The 20,220-nt window shown below is 40.4% G+C and overlaps 1 protein-coding gene across 1 annotated transcript in view; it reads right to left on the bottom strand.

Annotated features, from left to right (window-relative positions):
* Positions 1–20,220, bottom strand: part of LOC113458078 (POU domain, class 6, transcription factor 2-like) — a 229,440-nt gene that overhangs the window by 117,877 nt on the left and 91,343 nt on the right. The window contains exon 2 of the mRNA XM_026788333.1: positions 3,564–3,735. Coding sequence (XP_026644134.1) covers positions 3,564–3,729 — 166 coding nt within the window. The 5' untranslated portion in view covers positions 3,730–3,735. The remainder of the gene's footprint in view (positions 1–3,563; positions 3,736–20,220) is intronic.

A 20,220-nucleotide genomic window follows, 5' to 3' on the forward strand; every position in this document is an offset into this window, starting at 1 on the left:
GAAGGCTTGATAGGCGTAACTCCAAGTGAGACACCCCGTTGACATGAGCAATATAACTGTCACTGGAGAAACACAGCAACCTGTTCCCTTGGAGAGTGCCTGCCAAAGGCTAGTTTGGGGTACAGTTTTCAGTGTGTGCATCACTAGTCCCATATTGGGGGGCATCAGTCACCATCATGCAACTAGAGCAGTATGTGACACAGCACCAGTTTCTCTGATAATTCTCCCACGTGCCAGCCTGTCTGTGCCCCCTCCGCCCTTGCTGTCCCTGTGGCTCAGAATTTAGCAGAATATGCTCGGAAGCTGAAAACGGAAGGAGTTTTCTGCAGGCTTTATAAGAATAAATAATGCACACTTAATGATGTTGCAGAGAACTCCTTCACCACATGTTTCTCAATGAAATGTGGATTTATCTCTCTTAAGTGTACTTTAGTTTCCATGGCTGTTCAAGTTAAGCAAAACGTTACCTCTGAGGTAATTACTTCATAAAACACAAGGGCCCTTTTCTAAACTTTCTACTTAGGCTGGCATATGGCTTCCTGTTCCTCCTCCTAGCATTCTGAGCGGCTCAGAGCCCCGAAACATTCTGCACAGTATGTTTCCCTTTGGATGCTGTTAAGTACAGAGGTGCAATTTAAGCAGAGGCATAAAAAGCCCAATGGTTCCTGGAATTTCCTTTGTTTATCCATAGAGGGCATCAGCATTAGCCTTTCCCCTGCAGTTTGGGGTTGAAGATGCCATACTGTGAGGGAAACAGGCCTGTCCTCTGGACTACTAATTTGAGTGAGACCCAGACAGGTGAATCAGATTTGAAGAAATCCATTTATACTGAAATTTAAGGTGCAATAGGAAAAGCACACTTTTCCGGTGCCCTGTTATTGGATAATGTCTCTCCATGACATTAAACATACTAAAATTCACAGGATTATTCCAATTTGTCCCTTTCAAAAAAGAAGCTCAGGCTTCAACCACATGGTAGAAAGTAGAGGCATGATGACTCGAGAGAGAAACAACAGAATGACCCTGGTTTAAAGAAAAGCTCAACTACCCACGAACAACACAGTTCTCTGATGTCAAATAAAGAACACAATTAGAACCATGTCTACAAACAAAACATGGAGACCCAAACATTCACATGCTAAAGAAAACAGCAGATTCCTGCATCACGAACTTTGTCATCAAAATTCCCGAAAAGACGGGGAGATGATTAGTTCAGAAAGTTTCAGACAGATGTGCAAACTAAAATTTCCAATTCTGAGGCTTAGTACTGTTCAAAAGCGAGAGTGCAATCATCCCAATAACGAGGACAGCCTTCCCAGACCAGTGAGTGCTCTCCTCCCTGGCTACGTCCTACCGTTTTTCTTGCATTGTCTCCATTTTTTCGTTTTAAGTTTTCAAGACTGTTAAATCAAGTGATTTCTTTTCTGCCTAATTGAAGAGTGGGAAAGATTTATATTGTGTTTATAAAGTAATCTAGAGAAGAAAGGCAATCTAGTGAACAAGAAACACCCCAAGGCAGAGTGTGGGGACTTGGCTGGGCTCACTGTCACACACTGAGAATCTCAAAATGCAGGGAAGGGGCCATCCCAAGTCCACTGTAAGCTTCTGGTTAAACTCTGACTCCTTAGTCTCTGGCATCCCAGAAAGACTCCACTTAAAATCTTTTCAGGGAACCTTAAATAAAATTTCTTTGGCCCCGTTGGTTCTTTCAAAGTTTTCTTCACTGTACATGAAGAACATCAAAAGTAGGCTGCAGAGTGTGAAGCAATTCTCAATGCTGAAAAATCTAAATAAATGCCACGTTAAATCAATCAACCCTTCATCACGTCAGCTGACAGAAAAGAACTTGTGGCTAGAAACCAAGGTTGACAAAATGTTCTCACTTTTTTTTAAAAGAAAAATACATAAAATGTTTGGGACAAATAATTTAATATCTGCTGCTTTGCTGAGGTTGAAAGCAGCAGCTTGTAGAAAGCTAAAGCCCTCCTCAATACACTCAGTTGCAGAGAGCGCTGCACATGGGTTTTGCCTTCCTGCAATTGATAATTTTATCTGATTTTTCTCACTAGCCTCTTAAAAGAAAATGAGTGTTTCAGGGCATAACTTTTCACACAGCTAAGAACTTAAACTACAGCTAAAAGCTTCCTCGGAGTGAAATGCTAAGACCTCCCAAGCCAGGCATGAAGGCTTGATTTCAGAAGCCGGAGCCTTTTGAACTAAAAGTAACCATAGGATTTTCTGAAAACTGAAATCAGTTGTGTTCTTAGGTGAAAATCAGCATTTTACCAAAAGAAAAATTTAAAACAAAGTTTCTCTGTGGTTCCCTTCTGAACACAAAACATAAAAGTGTTTGCCTGAACATTTATAAGTAGAAAGCTGTTTTCTATGGAAGCCACTGAGAGCTGCTGACCCACTGGCCAAGGAAGCTCTGCCTGTTCTCTATAAAAAAAAAAAAATTAAAACCGATTTTAAAATTAATCAGCATCCCTCACCAAGTATTTTATGTATTGATGTTGTTTGACTCTAAACTTCAGGCTTAGGACTGTTTTTATTTTAATCAGAGAGCCAACGGTTCTCTGCCTGTTATACTAGGTTAGTTGTATACAGAGGTGTAGACAGACACACTTGGAAATAATTAAGAGCAAGCATGTCGGAGACTGCTGTTCTGAAAACCTAACGTCACTCAGAAGCATAAAGTACTTGTGCTGCAGAGAAGTCTCAGAGCATCCATCACGCCGGCACGTGCCTCAGCAGCCTGCTCCCCTTGATTAGAGATCACAGTGGTTGGAGTTGGCTTGCAGACTGTCATCTGTTTGAATGACAGATGTCTCTGCTGAAGTGGCTCTCTGTTTGTTCTCATTTTGTTTATGAAACAGATTCCTAAAAGGTCCTGGGCTGTCGCCACGGTTAGTGGGAGGCAAAAATATGTTAAAGAGAGAGGGGTAGGGAGAAGGGTAGGGGATGGTTCTCCTGCCTCAACCCTTCTGGCAGAAGAAGTACTCACTCAGCTGATGACGACAAAATGTGTTTCAAAGAGCCATGCCTGTAGCCACCTTTGTTTACCTGGCACAGAGCGATTTGTATTGACATTTTCAGTTCTCCTCACTCATCTTTTGACTACAGATAATAACTCTTTACTCTCCTTCCCTGTAACAAAAGGCTGCAAAGCAACCCGAAACCGAGTCGATATTTATTCAATAAATGTTAACCAATTCTCGCAATGGAACTGATTTCCTGATTATTATTACCATTCCGTTCTTTCATTTCATTCTTTCCTTCTATTTCGTTCGAATAATTTGCAACCTGGGCACGGCAACGCTACTTGACAAGTCAAAATGGACAGTAAGGAAGTTCCTTGTTGGTGAAAAAGTTTGGAGGGCATCCCTCCCAGCCAGCTGAAGAGACTCCGGTTCCTCAGCCCCTCTAGGATGCGAAGCCCCTCTTTAGCACTTACAAAAACATTGAATGGAAAGCAGGAGGAAAGGGGGGCTGGGGTGGTGGTGGCTGGCTTGCTCTTCCGGACAACATGGTAGGACTGAAATGAAATACCTAGACAGACTTACCGAAGAGCTTGCTGGGAGTGTCCTCGCTGTCATTTGATTCCACGGGCGCAAGCAGGGGCTCATTCAGCTCGCTGTCTGAAGTAGCAGCCTTGTCCTCACCTCTCAACTCCGCATTCATTTCACTGCGCACTGACAGCAAGGGCTTACTGACTTGTCCAGCTATCATTGGATCCTAGGATGGGGGGCAAGAGCGAAGGGGAGGAAAAAAGTGGCAGCTTTAGAGAGCGTGTCCTCTCTCCCTCTCCCTCTCTCTCTTCCACACACACACACACTCCCTCTCTCCTCTCTCTTATCTCTGCCTGCTCCTGCTGTTATTGCTGGCTGCAGTCAAGTGAAGAGCTATTACAGATTCGATGAGTTCTCCATTACTCCCCACCCTATTAAAGCTCAACTAGCATGTGAGAGATTCAGGAGCTTCGGAGGGAAAAGGAAGGAGGGGGATAAAAAAAAAAAAAAACTTCTTTGCAAGCAGCCTAACCAACACGGCTTTAATTGTGGGATGTGCTTTTGTAAGGATGTTTTTACACCTTGTTCTGTCTTTAATGCAGTAAGGGGAAAAAAAAGAAAGTGCTGGTTTGTACTCCAGCAACGTACCTCTTTAGAAGGGGCACCCTATGGAGGGAACGGGACTATTTTAAGAAGCCTTCTCCCTGGGGGAGAAGCAATTAAACCCTATCCCAAGAGCAGAGAAAAGAGACAGGGGGAAAAAAGACCGCTACAAGCTTTCAGTGGAATAAGAGATATTTCTTATGTAAAATCTGAGCACACTTAGAAGTTCTCTACCCTACAAGGGTCCCAGACTGGAGACAGAGGCTGACCCCAATCAAATGCACATTTTAAAGCAAACAGTACACAACAAAATATACAGAAATTGCCTTACATTTTTAAGGAAGTGGGAAAATACTTACAAACTGTTTTCAATAATTCAGTTACCTAGAGCATCATGCACCCAGAGCATTAAAGAAAAAGAAATCAAGAATCACCTCTAGAAAGAAAAAAAAGGCAAAACTTTTCTCCCCAATAATTTAGCCCGGCTTTATCTTCAGCTTGTTCAGAAGGGCATGTTACGATGAGGAGCAATGCCCCCCAAATCTAGCCTTTAGTCCACTTGCAAACTAAGATGGCTTTGGCACAGATATCAGATGCAGAAGCAAAGCAAAGCAAAGCAAAAACTGCCTTTTTCCTTCGTGATCTGGGAGCTATTTATTGTCAAGTTCATGCCTAAATGGTTCCTGAGCAGGAAACAGGTGACGTGCAGGAGCAGGTGGGGCGGCATGCTCCCCTGCCCATCATCACATTGGTTGTGGTATGCCTGTGGGTTTTTTTTAATGTATTCATGCCTGAAAAGTGAATTTGATATGACACATGATAATCTATGAAAATGTTAATCAATACAAATAGTTTAAGCTGTCATCAAATGCACTTCTTTAGTCAATACTCATACCACTGAAAACAATGTCACTGTCACCAGGGCTTAATTTGCACAGCACTTAAATATTGGACTCTGTGCATCAATGCACTTCTTCTTCAAATACTGTAGGTAAACACATTTTCTCCCTATTTAAGGCTGAAGCACTCAGCACGCATTTAGCTGAGCCGAATCCTCCCTTTTGAATACCTTGATAGGTCCACTGGAGGGCAAAATTAATACTTAATTGAATCTCACAGTCATCAAAATAATCAATACTTTTTTATTATTTATTCTTTACAGTCTGTTGACTGTTTCAAACCTCTGAGGGAATGGTGGAAAGGATTCATGGCTTTGAAACACTGTCATTTAACAAGGTAATTTTCAGTGGGGCATTAGGGGTTGTGAAACATATAATAAAACAAAAATGGTGGCTTATAATAGGAAGAAAGAAAAGAATTATATTTCTGCCATCTAACAAAACAGGATAAATAAAAAAAGCAAGTGCAGAAAGAGCGAGGAAGGAGGGGGATGAGGGAGAGAGAAAGGCTGGCTTTTGAAGGGTTTTATCATATCAAGAGCAGAGCTGAGCTTTCATAATGCTGACATTTCTCATCCTGACAATCCTAAACAAGTGGAAAGGATGCGATCGCAGATATCATCTTTCATCACATTCCCTAGCCTAAGAACCAACATGACAGCTCCTCGGCCCTTTACACTGTTAATTACTAAATAAAATACTACTCTCTGTCAACATCAGATTATTGTAGATAGCAACCACAAACATTTCTCCATTGTTACCTCCTCGGAAACTCTGATACCTACCTTGAACTCTTTAGAAAATAGATTAGGCTTGTCTCAGTATATTGTAAATATTTGAAATAGAATCAGTGTAATCAATGTGGTCGTATTGTCAATCTAAATATAGATCCGCATCCCAGACACTGGCTTTGGAGGCTAGATTTTAGAGCACTTGGCATTGGGGGATAGAGAGAGACTGACAAAACAGAAAGGAGACAGGCAATTCTCTAAATTTCCTCAGAATTTTCCTCTGTACATTTACAGAAGACTGTGTGTGTGTGTGTGTGTGTGTGTGTGTGTGTGTGTGTGTGTGAGAGAGAGAGAGAGAGAGAGAGAGAGAGAGAGTGTGGTGTGTGTGTGTGTGTGTGTGTGTGTGTGCACGCGTGCGTTTTGTTCTGATTTAGTGAACAGTCTGGGCAGAACAGGGAAGGGAACAAGACTCCTGGTATTTATAGTGTGTTTATCATAGAATACAAGAACCCAGGTTTAAATACTAGAACATTTTTTACACTTCCTTAAAGGCTGAATATTCTGTAACCTAAAGGAAGAGATGATTTGTCCCTTTGAGACATCCCATCTCTGTCATTCCACTGCTTATTTGAATATCTTTTAAGGGATGTTGATGGTGAACTTCTGTTGGCAATACCTTCCTGTAAGCTACACGAGACTATTCATGTGTCAATGAATATCTGCGAAGACTTAAAAAGGAATATTGTCCTGCTTAATTGTGAAGGGTCAGAATTGAATCCCGAATCCCACTGAAGAGCTGAGATGAAGTTGATAAGTCCACCGGCACTTAAATATCTGTGCAGAGCATGCCCTGTGCGGTGGTGGATATTCACTGGCCATTAGTTTCCTAAATGACTTTTCTGCACCTCATACATGGTTAGGTTGCCAAGTAGTGCTTCTCGCGAGAGAAGTTTAAAAAATTCAGCTTGTCATTAAAGTACTCATTTGAGTTTTCATTTAACAAAACACTTTACAATTTCCATGACATAGTTGATTTTGTGTATGTGCATGTTTCTGCATGTGCACACACACACGTGCACACACGCACGCTCATGACATACTTAAATAGCAAACCCCTAGTGAGTCAGAGAGCAGACAGCTTTTAATCACAAATGCAGCCACTGGGTGGTCTATTTGAAAATGTGCCACCTGCAGTAACCACTAAGCACAGACTTATGGGAACCGAGTGTCTCGTTCAAGTAAGAGTGAGCTTAGAAGACAGTCTCTGTGCCAAGTGCTATGGTAGTCTGTAAAGCCATTTCTGCAGAGAGAAGACAGGACTTTCCAGTACATACCCACATGGTAGCTGGCAGAAATGTAAGAGAGCTCTCACTTCAACATAGCCAAGGATCTCCTCAGCCACAAACACGAAAAAAAATGGCTAAAGTAAAAAATGAATAAAACTTTCATACTAACCACTTTAAGTTGTTACCACTGCAGTAGGAGAAATAAAGGCCTCTGTGTCATTTGGTTATAAACACTGGTAGGAGAAAGTGGTCTTTTGTTTAAGTGTCAATGGTTCAAGAACAGGACATGGCCTATGTCACTATAGGTACTCACAAGGGTCGCTAGAGACTCAAGAGGCCAGGATAGTGAAAAGACAAGAAAGAAATTAGAGAGTAAGACAGAAGAAAATTAAAAAAGAATGGAAATTACTCCATTAGCAAAATTTCAAGGAAACTTTCACCATATCCTAACGTGAACAGTAGGACTGTACCCCAACATCAAAAGAGTACAGTACCTATTTAGGTCTCTTTCAGGTGTCCCTAAGGAATAAGAACCACTCACTCAGTGCCTTTGTCAGACAAGTCCTTCAGAGGTATCTGTTGTAATACACACGAGGCAAGGTATTACCCACATTTTATGGATGAAGAACTCAAGATCAAAAAGGCTGGGTGACCGGAACCTAAGACACATGGCTAAGTTTTGAAGCTATATCTCAAGCTCTTGTAGATGGACCCTTTTCTATTTCCCAGTAACCACTGAGTGTGACTGAAGTAGGAACCGAAGAGTCAACAGGGCCATGGCTTGCATTAAGCCTAGACAAGCAATTCCAAAGTGGGCTGTGTGTATTATCTCCTTCCCCATAGGATGGCTCTGCTTGGGCAAAACACATGGAATACTGCCGTATAGGAGACCAGACACTGTAAGGTGTTCAATACCCAGATGCATTCAGTGGCCTCTCTAGATAATCATAACACACACCATGTAAACACTTTCAACCATAATATTGTTATCTCAGAAATAAAAAGGTTGGAATGAGAGAGTGTTTCTCTAAATGCCTGTCACAAAACACTGGTGTCCAAGATATTCTATGGTACAAGGGTGGTCCTCAAAGTTCAGTTAAGTCCACCTGACGTACAACCTTGTTCAGTTTAGTTTTTATTGATTGAATGCATTCTCATCATACTCTGTTATCCTTTCCTGTAATTCTCAATAGAGATGTTCCAATGCACTTCTGTCCAAGTTTTATTTGATGAGTGGCTACAGGACACCCTATTACTATGGAGAATTCAGCATGGACTTTTGCCAGGTTGCTAAAAATAATGCCAGGTAAGCAGAGATCGAATAATTCAGCTCAAGACCTTCAGAAGTTGACAAAAATTTTGGAAGCATAACCACTCTCAATTTCTACTCAGAGAAGTAAGGAGAGCAAAATTATGAATTCAGCAAAGCACCCGTGCCCAGTGGCAGCCAAGCAATGGGAACAGCCACACCCCTCTTCGCAGAACTTGAGCTAGGTCCAGCATATTTTTGTAAACAAATCAAGTATGAAACCGACAGTCGAAGTTACTTTTGGAGACAATATAAATAACTTAGGCAGTCCTCAAAAATCCTTGAAAATTCCTTTGGTTGCATGATAAAATTACCCACACCAGAATTCAATAGAAATATTATTTATGTTTAAAGAAAACAAAATACATGTTTCTACCGGGCATTAGTGGCACACGTCTTTAATTCCAGCACTTGAGAGACAGAAGCAGGCAGATCTCTGTGAGTTCAAGGCCAGCCTAGTCTACAGAGCAAGTGCCAGGACAGCCAGGGCTACACAAAGAAACCCTGCCTCAAAGAATAAAAAAACAAAAACGTGTTTCCATTTAGGGTAGGGAAACGAATATAGGATCAAATTACCTACTTCCAGTTTAATATATAAACACAACACCATATTTTGTGAACAATTTTCCCACAGAAAAGTGGTAAAAGTAGAAAATAATTAAGAGGAAGGGACCAGACTATAGCAAGTTTGGAGAAGTAATTATATCAAGAGTAAATGATGTCTACAGAGCTAGTTCCAGGACAGGCTCCAAAACCACAGAGAAACCCTGTCTCGAAAAACAAAAAAAACAAAAAAAACAAAAAAAAAAAAAAAAAGAGTAAATGATGTTACTTAGGCCATGGAGAAAACAAATTTTCTTGTATTTTTCATCAATTATCATGTTAAGTAGTTCAATTCTCAGTATATTTAATATATTGAAGAATATTTTCTCCCTAAGGTTTACCAGTCTCTAATTATTAAGCAGTCATTATTACCTCCTCTTAAGAATAACTTTTAAAAGACATAGCTAAAAAAAATAGCTAACCTTGGAAAATAGATATTCTTTTATATTATTTTTATGTTTTCTAAGTACGTATTTTTGAAAATTGGAAAATCTTGAATATTAGGAAAATCAGATATGTACACTAAAATGCCACACATTTATCTGTCACTATTTTATTTCAAATATAATTTCTTATATTTATAAAAGGATTGATTTTAAGAAAAGCAGGAAATGCCACAGTTTCAACGAATACTCAGCAGAAATTTGCATCATAACAAACTTCATGAAAACTCCACATGTGCTCTTGAAGGTCCCTCAGTAATTCACACAGAAATGTTGGCCTGAATCTGAAATTCTTTTTTCTAATCAACAGTCACAATTCTCATCTTTTACCTCGATTCCATTATAGTTAGAATGCTGAAATTTTCCCAATTCTATCCCCATATATGTAAGTATTCTGTGGAAACCCAACAAGGCACTCAAAATTCAGAGGACTGTTGGACACATATAGTGGTTTTCTAAAAATATGAAGGGGATTATTGTGGATGTCCCTAACATTTGTACTAATGATCTTCAGGACCATGAGTGAACCTCTTGTCTCCTTAATCTTAGTTTGCTTTTCAAAATGATGTTCTATATCTCCTTGGAAATATTGTGAGACTCAAATATACAATACATACAATACATTTGAAGAGTAGAGTGTACTGTAGACTGTTTTCTACAATACTGCTGTCCATATAAAGCCACTGACCTGGGTTAATATCTCTCTCTGCCCTTGGTTTGGAGTAGCAGTCACTGCTGCTGAAGGAGGAGGAGACTCTACTATCTACCATAGTGGATCCTCTTCTTCCTTCCAAGGCCCTCGTTTCCTAAGCACCTGCAACGTCAGCGATTACTCCTCTCAACAAGAACCTTCAAAAAACTGACAAAATCTAGTGCCTCTGTTGGGAACATACCCTGGGTAGGACACTGCTCGCCACTTCCTCTTTATCTTCAACATTTTATCCAGGCACTATTTGCTTAAGATCAATATACAGCATCATATGAAATGAAAAAACAAGACAGCATATTATCTGGTTGCTTTTCTGTCTGACTATGACATTTCACTTACCAGGGGTGAGTTTAACATATAACCAGCTTAAGCACTGCTTTTCGCTAGTTGAACCTCAGATACGTAAGTGACTGTCCCTTCCTCTTAGAGTCTCTGTCCTTCTCCAGGTACCATAGTGTCACATACTCCTAACTGTGCTTATACTCTGGGGGTAACTCAAACTCTGTTCAAGAGGGCATCACTAAACACAGCTGTAACTAATCACAAGTGAGGCAATAAGCAAAACCCCATCCACCTGAGTGTGTAGGCTGAGGTAACAACACAATGATCACACAAATAAGAGTCCATCCATTCTGGAATTCTACAAAGCACCTATACAAAACTGCAGTTGGACACGCCTCATCTAGAACGTCACCTTGGACTTCTATAGTGTCTTGGCCCATTGGAAGCTAATATGACTGTATGGACAATGCTTCATGCCTACTTATCTGGGAAGAGAGGGAGACACTGATATTGACAACCTAATAGCACCATCAATTCGATTTCTGCTGCCTCATGTAAAAGCATCAATAAGAGTTCAATCTGGCTTGTCTGGATTGGAGCTTTAGGTAATAGGGTTATGTAGCAGTATCGACACTGCACACACCTACCCTGTATTCACATAATCTTTATAATCTTACGGCTTCAAATAGGCACGAGGCCTCAACCAAAATACAGCTCTGAGGAACATGAATTTACATTTAGTAATTGGAGTGGATGGCTGTTAAAGAATTACAAAAAGAAATCATTCAAGCCCTGCTCTAACTAAAATTTATTTATAACGTCTTAAAATCTCTAGCAGACGTGTGTATGTATTTGTGGGTGTGCACTATGTGTGTTCAACATCTGTAACTTTTGCAAAGGTGAATGACAGTCTTCTCTCAGAACTGGAAAATCTGATCTTGAGTTTGGGATTTCCAAGCCAAGGACTGAGAAGTTTTAAGATTTTCAGATTTACCTTTAGGACCTCAAAGAGAGTCAGGACAACTGAGCTGCCCATTTTGTTTTTAAAACTAAATTGGTTCTTCTCATCTGTTTTATATGAATCTTCAGGATACTCAAAGAAATCTTTTACTAGGCCTGCATACATTACATTTCTATATTAGTTGATTGTGTGCATGTGTGTGTGTTTGTGGGTATGTTTGTGTGTGTGTGTGTGTGTGTGTGTGTGTGTGCATGTCCATGAGCACGTATGCATAGGGTAATACACTAGACCAACCCTCAAGTATGGATTTGCCTTCTTTGAGGCGCTGGCACATTAGTGTGCACAGACAGTGTGTGGCACAGGAAGGCACATATACACAGACATGAGCAGGCAGAATCCTCAGTATTGAGCAATGTGTCTGATACAAACTACACTCCCAGTTACATCGGGTTTTGATTGATTCAGTAATAGTGAAGGAAGCAAGAGGGGGGACAGGAAGGAGGGATGTGAGAGAAGAGCTGCCTTCAGACTGGGCGTCAAAGTGAAGGCTGCAGGGCTCAGAATGGCCCAGAGGAACAAAGGGCTCCTTCCCCGTGGGTCCGACTCTAAGCTCTGTCTACCCGGCTTCTCTCTAGAAAAATCTACCTGGTACAGGAAGTTCATCACACCACTGTCCTCCCAGCCTTCTCAGCCACCAAGGAGTTGTCCATAGAAATACACACAGGTATTTGAAGGTTGATTTTATTATAAAATTTCTAATTCGATCATTTTAATAAGTAGTTTAAATACATGAGGGCCTCTAAGTTCATCCTTCCCTTCTGAATGACAAAGATACCAAGTTAAAACTTTTTCTTTTTACAAAATATCTGTTTTCCTTTGTTTCTGATTTCTGTAAATAAATAGAAAAATCCATCCTGCCCCCTGCTGACCAATTAATATCCCTAAAAATCCAGATCAAAAATTCCGGTTGTCCATTGTGAGTTGGGTCCAAATTTCTGTGTAATATGCTAGGTGCTGATCTACCTTCCCTGTTGGACGCCCTGCTATGCACTGTAAACCGTAGAATATGCTATTCACATTCTGGTGTTGTGAAATTGTGGAGATGATTTTTGTGTCATGTGGCAATGAAGTATCTAGGGTGAGCTGGTCAAATTTGTGCACAAACACCCACTGGTCTACAATAAGCTCTCTCTGTAGTCAGCTTTCCTTGGGGGTCTTGGGGTGCCCCACTTTCCAGTCCCATGGTGCCAAGGGTTAGTGTCTGGACACTGCGACCAGTAGCAGCCTGAGTTCAGGCATGAGGTCACCTGCTCTCTGCAGGGCTAGGAGCTAGGACTTACATCCCTGAGCCTCCAATTCCCTGGGAAGAAAATGGGGGTAATAATAGCATATGCCGCATGGGATGCGTTTACAGATTAAATAAATAATTCAAATAGCGCTTAGACCACGCTGACTGCCTAGTAATAAAAGAGATTTCTCTATTGCTTGCACTGTGCTCTTTGTTTCCTGCCCTCTGACAAGGTGTGAGAGTTTGGGTACCTTAGTAAAAGGAGCTCCTTAGCCTTCGTTATATTTTCAGAGAGACTCTGATCTACTCCCTACACATACACAAAAATAAACCAGTCAGTAACCACTGCTAAGGGGCCAGCCTGCCTTTGGGTCTTCCTACTCCAAACATTAGGAGGGTGTGGGGCACACACCAAGCCCCTCCTAAATAGGCATTGATTTTATTTGAAAAACAAAAACAAGAATCGATATCTATAAAAAATGAAAGAAAGGTCAAAAACCTGTTAGTTTTTTTTAACTAAATTACTCTGAAGTCCTTTGAGAAGGAATTTACTCCATAAATCCTAAAGGTTTATTATTTTAAGGAATAAGTAACTGTCAGAGGACTGTAAATTCTATAGAATTTTATCTCCAAATTAAGACTGTATCTGGCTTTTAATTTTATTTTATAAGTTTGACGTCTCTATGTTCTTTAAAGAGTCATCCTATTTTGGTCAAAAGGCCATTCATTGCCTAATTGATTTCAATAATGTTCCCCCCACCCCAGCCTGACACAGCCTGCTGAGACTATTCATGGGGCTGCTCCTAGCTGCGTCCCCCCTTCTTTCAGCCCAGTTAGTGGGCTTCCTCTCTTTCCCTCCAGCCTGCACATGGCAGAGTCCAGCCCCAGCATTTCTTTGCCCTCCCTCTCCGGGTAATCCACTCTCCTTTAATATTCCAAGGGTGACCCTTGACTGTTCTTTGAATGCTGCCCCAATTCAAAAGGCTTCTGAGCTTTTAAGAGAAGCAGAGATAACATAATTCCAAGGAGATGGGGGTGGGGAAGGAGGGAGAATGATTGGAAAGATTATCTAAATCTCTTCTCTGGGCTCTCACAAGTCCATGAGCTGGGTGGTTTGTGTTTTACAGGTTATCCCCACCTCACTGGCTAGCTTTCTTAACTCCTGTCAAAAATTATTTTGCAGATTTCCCCCCAACTCAAATGATAAATAGACTTATTTAAGTATGTCTTTTAACCTCTGACCTCCGAAATGCAGAACGGCTTAAAAACCAGGGTCTGCTTAAGACAAAAACTGATGAAATCCAACAGATATCTATTGAGTTCATTATATCCAAGTGTTGTTCTGAAGATTGCAGGGGCGGGGAAAGGAAAGATCAAGAAAGATTTGCTACCACCACATATTTTGCTGACTGGTTAATACCAGGAAAGGAAGGAGAAGAGACACTCAGCGCTTCCAGTGTGCCTCAGCATACTTGCTGTTGGTGTCAATGCTTGGTGGCTCTGTTAAATGCTACTGTGACACACTGTCTACAAGTGGCTGAGCATGCGTGCGCTGACACACTACCTTTCTTTGAGGCAATGTTCAGGCATCATTGAGGTTGTTAATGAACATGTAGCTCCACCTTACGGTTCTCTTGTCCTAACTCTTGGTTTTAAGGAGACCGTCAGCAACTGGTGATACAGGATCACCCACTTTGAGGAGTAGTCTGAAGACAAGTTAACATCCAGCAATCAGAAGCTGTTCTGAAGATGGAGAGGAAGGAGTATCGCAGGGACTATTCTGTGTCCAGTATTTAAGGCCAAATTTCAAGTATGGATTTGTTTTCTTTGGGGCACTGGTACATTCGTGTACACAGACACTAATGTGGGGCAAAGGGATTCCTCTTGCATGCTCAGATTTGGGATAATTCAGCCCTTGATGTAATAAAGTTGTCTTTATTCAACCTCTGTAGCTTTCATCTAGGCAATTTAGTAGCCAAGAGGCTTCTAAACCCAATGAACACACTAAGATTTTTATGAAGACCTTATAGAGACATCCGACTTTATGTGCTTTCATGGAGTAACTTCCCCGTTAATTATAATGTGGCTGGGTTCCATTGTCAATACCTTAGGTAGTCTGTGCTATAGTAGATACAGTAGTGCTGAGGGTGCTCAGTCAACAGCTCTTAGATACTTGTACTGGACTCCCGCATACACATGCGCTTTGCCTAAAATGTTTCCAGTTTCTTGTGCAGAACAAATGAGAAGTGGAATATCATTTCTCCTACTGTTTCGCACACTTCAGCTCCAAGGATTCAGGCACCAGCTTCTTCTGCTCCCACTAATGGACTCCCATGATGGGGGCACTCCAGAGGCTTGCTTTTGGCCTTTGGACCTGTGGCCACTGTTTCCTCATGTGCCAAGCAAAACTAATCATACTTGTGCATCCAACAAATCATCAAGAAAATGTTGATTAAAATAAGCTATAAAGTAAGTAAATTCAAATTAGCATTCAGACAAACTAAGGGATCAATTTACAAGTTTTTTTTTTTTTAAATTTAAAAGCATCCAGCCAATTACAGTGGGTTTTAAAACATCGGATATGTTTCTAAAACTCCAGAGAAAATCAGTTCGATTTGTTCTTGTAAAGAGATTATGGAATTTATTTTATTTATTTAACTTTGATGCTCGTGGTGTTTTAATGTTAGTTATTAAAAATACATATCTGTAAATATTACATATCACTCCCTTCTGCATATGACAGGTGTGTATCACTAAGCAAGACATAGAGTTCAGAGCCCTTTGCTGCTAAATTTATAGTAAGGAGTACTAATAAAAGTCAAGTAAATAATTAAAGAAACATCACAATGAAGGGTAGTAATGAAAGCTAAGAGCAAAGCAGTTGTACTGGGCAAGGTCCAAGAAAAACTTCTAGGATGCAAAGTCTTTGAGCTTGGCAGTGGTAGTGCATGCCTTTAATGCCAGAAGCCGGAGGCAGAAGCAGACGGATCCCTGAGTTTAAGACTAGCCTGGTCTACAAAGCGAGTTCCAGGATAGTCAGGGCTCTACGGAAAAATCCTATCTATAGAAAAAAAAATTGTCAGTCTTTAGCCTAAACATAATCTGCTGTTCTTAAATCAGTTCTAGCTTTCCTAGAAGATTATCTGGTACAGTGTAAATGCTATGCAAATGGTTAAGCTGCATTTTTTAAGGAATGAGGACAAGGACAAAAATGCATAATTTGTTACAAACACATCTAAATTTTTTAACATTTGCTTACTAATTGTGTAGTGTGTGTGTGTGTGTGTGTGTGTGTGTGTGTGTGTGTGTAAGCATGGTCACACAAAGATATCAGAAAACAAGGTGTGAGAGTCGGTTCTCTCCGTCCACCATGTGAGAACCAGAGATGATGGGATCTATGAATGACCGCACGTCATCAGGTTTAGCAGCAAGCACCTTTACACACTGAACCATTTTGGTGGTTCAAAAATTGTTTTGACCTATATTTTTTGCATCTACTAGTACAAACCATGGATATAGAGGTCCAAATGTACTTAGCGATTATCATGTCTCACAGGAAGGGACCCTTGGGCAGAAACCACAGAGCCTTGGAGAATTGTCATGTGAATATCACAGGAAAAAAGACTGTGTCCTGGGAAATTTGGGGTACCCTCTGGGGACCAAGAGTTGGCAATGACCAAGAGCAAGCTCATATGGGGCCTCTGGGCTAAGGTGAGAACTTAGGATGTAACCAAACCTGAGAAGGAGTCCCTTGTCCTTGACAGTGACTGCCAAGACCAAACTCTTCTTTCACAAGGCTATTTTGGAGGAAGATAAAAGTAGAATGGAAAAATACCTGGAAGTTTGGGCACTAGATAAAACTTTAATTGAAAACACAAAATGGCAATAAAGACTATTGGACATCAAGAAGTTGTTAATTTATGGAACCAGAAAAACATCCAGTGACTCAAATCTTATGAAAACTCAAAGTCGCATTTATAAATGTTTTACCCCAATAGCCATGAAAACAATTTAATTTCTCTAAGAAATCAATCAAATGAATCATCTCTCTGTTTATCTGTCTTTCCAGAACCCATATTGGCCATGCCTTTTGGTCCATTTGAACTAGACTGGATTATTGGTGACAAGGAGAGGAAGGGATCTGGGCTCCAATGTTTCTGAAGGCCAATCTTGTAAACACGGGAAGAATTCCCCAGGTAGTCTTTGAAAAGTCACTTTAACATCTAGGTATACTTCCTACAACGAAAATAATGTCTATTTTAAAAACTGGATGGAGAGTTCTCAAAAGGAGAAGTAAAAATAGCTAAGAAATATTTTTAAAAATGCTCAACACCCATAGCAATCACAGAAATGAAATTAGAACGGCCAACATCATGGAAACAACTGACAACAAATGCTGACAGGAATGTGGGGAAAGGAGAACCCTCAACTACTAATAAATGGGATTGCAAATTTGTATAGTCACTCTGGAAATCAATGGTGAGAATTCTTAAAATCTACAAGAATCTACCATATGATCCAGCTGTATCACTCCTTGGCATATACCTAATCGCTTGATAGCCTGCTGGAGAAACCCGATTCAGATTTGTCAAAGCACGTTTTGTTCTTGTAGAGGGTCCAGCTTCAATTACCAGCACCTATATGGTGGCCCCTAGCTGTGTGTAATTCCAGTTCCTCTTCTGGCCTCCATTGGGTTCACAAATATACATGCAGACAAAACATCCATGCATATAAGGCACAAATGTGCAAATAAATATTTATTTAATTGTATGTGTGAAGGTGACAAAACTGGACAGAGGATCAAAAAGGGGGAGGAAAGAGATCTTAGGGATGGGCATAAGGAGAGGAAAACAAAATACATGTGACCTGAACGCAGAGTGGAAGACCATGGTATTGGCAGGGAGAAGAATCAGTTAGCAGTTAAACAGGGGCACAAGAGAGGGCAGCTGTGAAAGGAGTCCAACTAGAACAAAGTATAATGACGCACATGTATGAAAATACCATGATGAAACCAACCACATTGTATACTAACTTTAAAAAAAATAAGACTATATATATATATATATATATATATATATATATATGCATGTCTATATGTATGACCAGCCAGAAAGCTCAGAGGTCAGTGAATAAAGGTATTTGCTGCCAAGCCCTGATGACCTGAGTTCAATCCCAGTGACCCACATAATAGAATGATAGAACTGATTCCTGCAATTTGTCCTCTGACCTCTACATATGTACATCTGTGTGTCCAACCTGACACCCATAATAGATAGGTAGGTAGGTAGATAGACAGACAGATAGATATTCAGATGGATAAATGTGTCTGTCACTTCCTTGGAACTTAACAGCTACATAGCCAAGCTTGACAGAGAAAGAACACTACTACATGCAAGACTGTGCAGGACTCTCCAGGCCTGACACCCTTCTCCAGTTAAGTCACCAAGCCAGCCTCTTTTGAACTCTCAGTGTTTTGTAAATGAAACCTAATCATGCATGGTAAAAAGCCCCGTTTCAACTGTTTGCAGGGACCTTAAGAATTTTTGTTATATTTTGCTTATTTGTTTGTTTAGTTTTGAGACCGTGCCTCAGTATGTAACCTTGGCTGACCTGGAAATGCCTTTGTAGACAAACCTGGACTTGAACTCACAGAGATCTGTCTGTCTTTGAAAGCATGCACCACACTGCCTGATGGAAGTTTTGCTCTTAAGAATTGCTTCAGTGCAGCTTTTGGCTTGCAGTTACAGCAGATGATTCAAGTGCCATTTAAGTCATAACTTCAATTCCTACCGAGCTGTTGTTACTCATTCTGAGATCCCCAGGCTTGCAGACGGCAATGCCAAGAAGATTCTACACTCTTCATGATTCTTTCATCTGTGTTCTTCAAATCCCATGGGCTATAACCCTGTGTAGGGTGTAGGTTATAGATTCTCAGACTTTCTCTATAACCTGTGAAGCGATCTCAGAGTGAGAGGCTCAGAGATCTATGCTGATAACAAGATGGCTGGAAAAATTTTATGAACACTGAATGTGTGCCTACAGAACAGAATAAGGAGGGGCAGCCAAGTGTCCAAGCATCCAGAAGTATCCATGGCAATACACAGGTCTGACTTTAAACAAGAGAAAAGATTTCTAAGTTCTTCTTTTTCTGTCCTCTTGAGTTGCAAAATTTGGGTTCTTTAACTACTAATTTCTTATAATCTAAATTTTAGATTTTTATCCTTTCAAAACTGCCATATTTCATCTTCAAGTTTAGCTATATCAGCCTTAAATTTTAATTAAAGATTATAGAACTTGTAGAAATTTCTGAAAATAATATACATATATACAAAAGTTCATATGTGTCTATATAGAGAGAGGCAAATTGACACATATATTATGAATATATATAATATTTACATGTTTTTGAAATCAAATAGTAAATATAAGTAAGTATCTGGTGTGGGAAGTCCTTCTGTCTATATGTTGCTTTTATTGGTTAATGAAAAAAGTTGTTTTGGCCAGTGGCTTAGCAAAATAGAGCTAGGCAGGAAAACTAAACTGAATGCTGGGAGAAAGAAGGCGGAGTCATGGAGAAGCCATGGAGTTGCCATTGGAGACAGATGCAAGTTGCCAGTCAGAACCTTGCAGGTAGGCCCCGATCCTCATGATAAAATATAAAATAATAGAAATGGGTTTATATAAGATATAAGAGTAGTCGGGCGGTGGTGGCGCATGCCTTTAATCCCAGCACTCGGGAGGCAGAGGCAAGCGGATCTCTGGGAGTTCGAGGCCAGCCTGGTCTATAAGAGCTAGTTCCAGGACAGGCACCAAAGCTACAGAGAAACCTTGTCTTGAACCCCCTCCCCCCCGAAAAAAAAGATATAAGAGTAAACCAGAAATACACTTGAGCTATTGGCCAAACAGTATTGCAAATATTATAATTTCTGTGGGATCATTTTGTGGTCTGGGCAGCCAGGAACTAACAAGTAGCCTCCTACAACAAGTATCCTATTTTTATGCTTTAATTAATTAATTACTGTATGTACATGTATCTATATGTGTTAAAGGCAGGATCTCCTTATGCCACCCAGGCTTACCAAACTTGGCGATACTCCTGCCTCAAACCCTTGGGTGCTTGATTTACAATTGTGTACCATAATTCTTAGCTAGGACCCGCTTTTACAGTTCAGTTACTTATTCAGTGACTATTTAGATATTTAGTATCTATTGTGCTCTTTGCTAGGTCCTGGAGTTATAAACACGAGCTAGCCAGGAGGGATCTAGCCACCCTTCCTTAACACCATCTATGTTCTCAGAATTAAATATCATCCAAAATTGTGATTCCAAGCAACTGCGTAACATTTACTCTGAATGATGCAGTGTGATTCCTTCCCCTTCTTTTAACTACAGAGTGAGGATGAAGCTCAGGACAAAGGTTAGGAATGAAGTTAGGAACAAGCTCTTCACACGTTAGCTGATCTTCTGTTAATGGTGCAGGGAGAAAATGTTAGAACTTATATTCACTTCAGCATTTCAATTTTGTGTTATATGTGTTAGTGACAAAATCCATAGCATAAAATAACTACAAATTCATAAGTCTACATATATTAGTAAT

This window comes from Microtus ochrogaster, unplaced genomic scaffold, assembly GCF_000317375.1.
Source record: "Microtus ochrogaster isolate Prairie Vole_2 unplaced genomic scaffold, MicOch1.0 UNK2, whole genome shotgun sequence".
Classification (NCBI taxonomy): Eukaryota; Metazoa; Chordata; class Mammalia; order Rodentia; family Cricetidae; genus Microtus; species Microtus ochrogaster.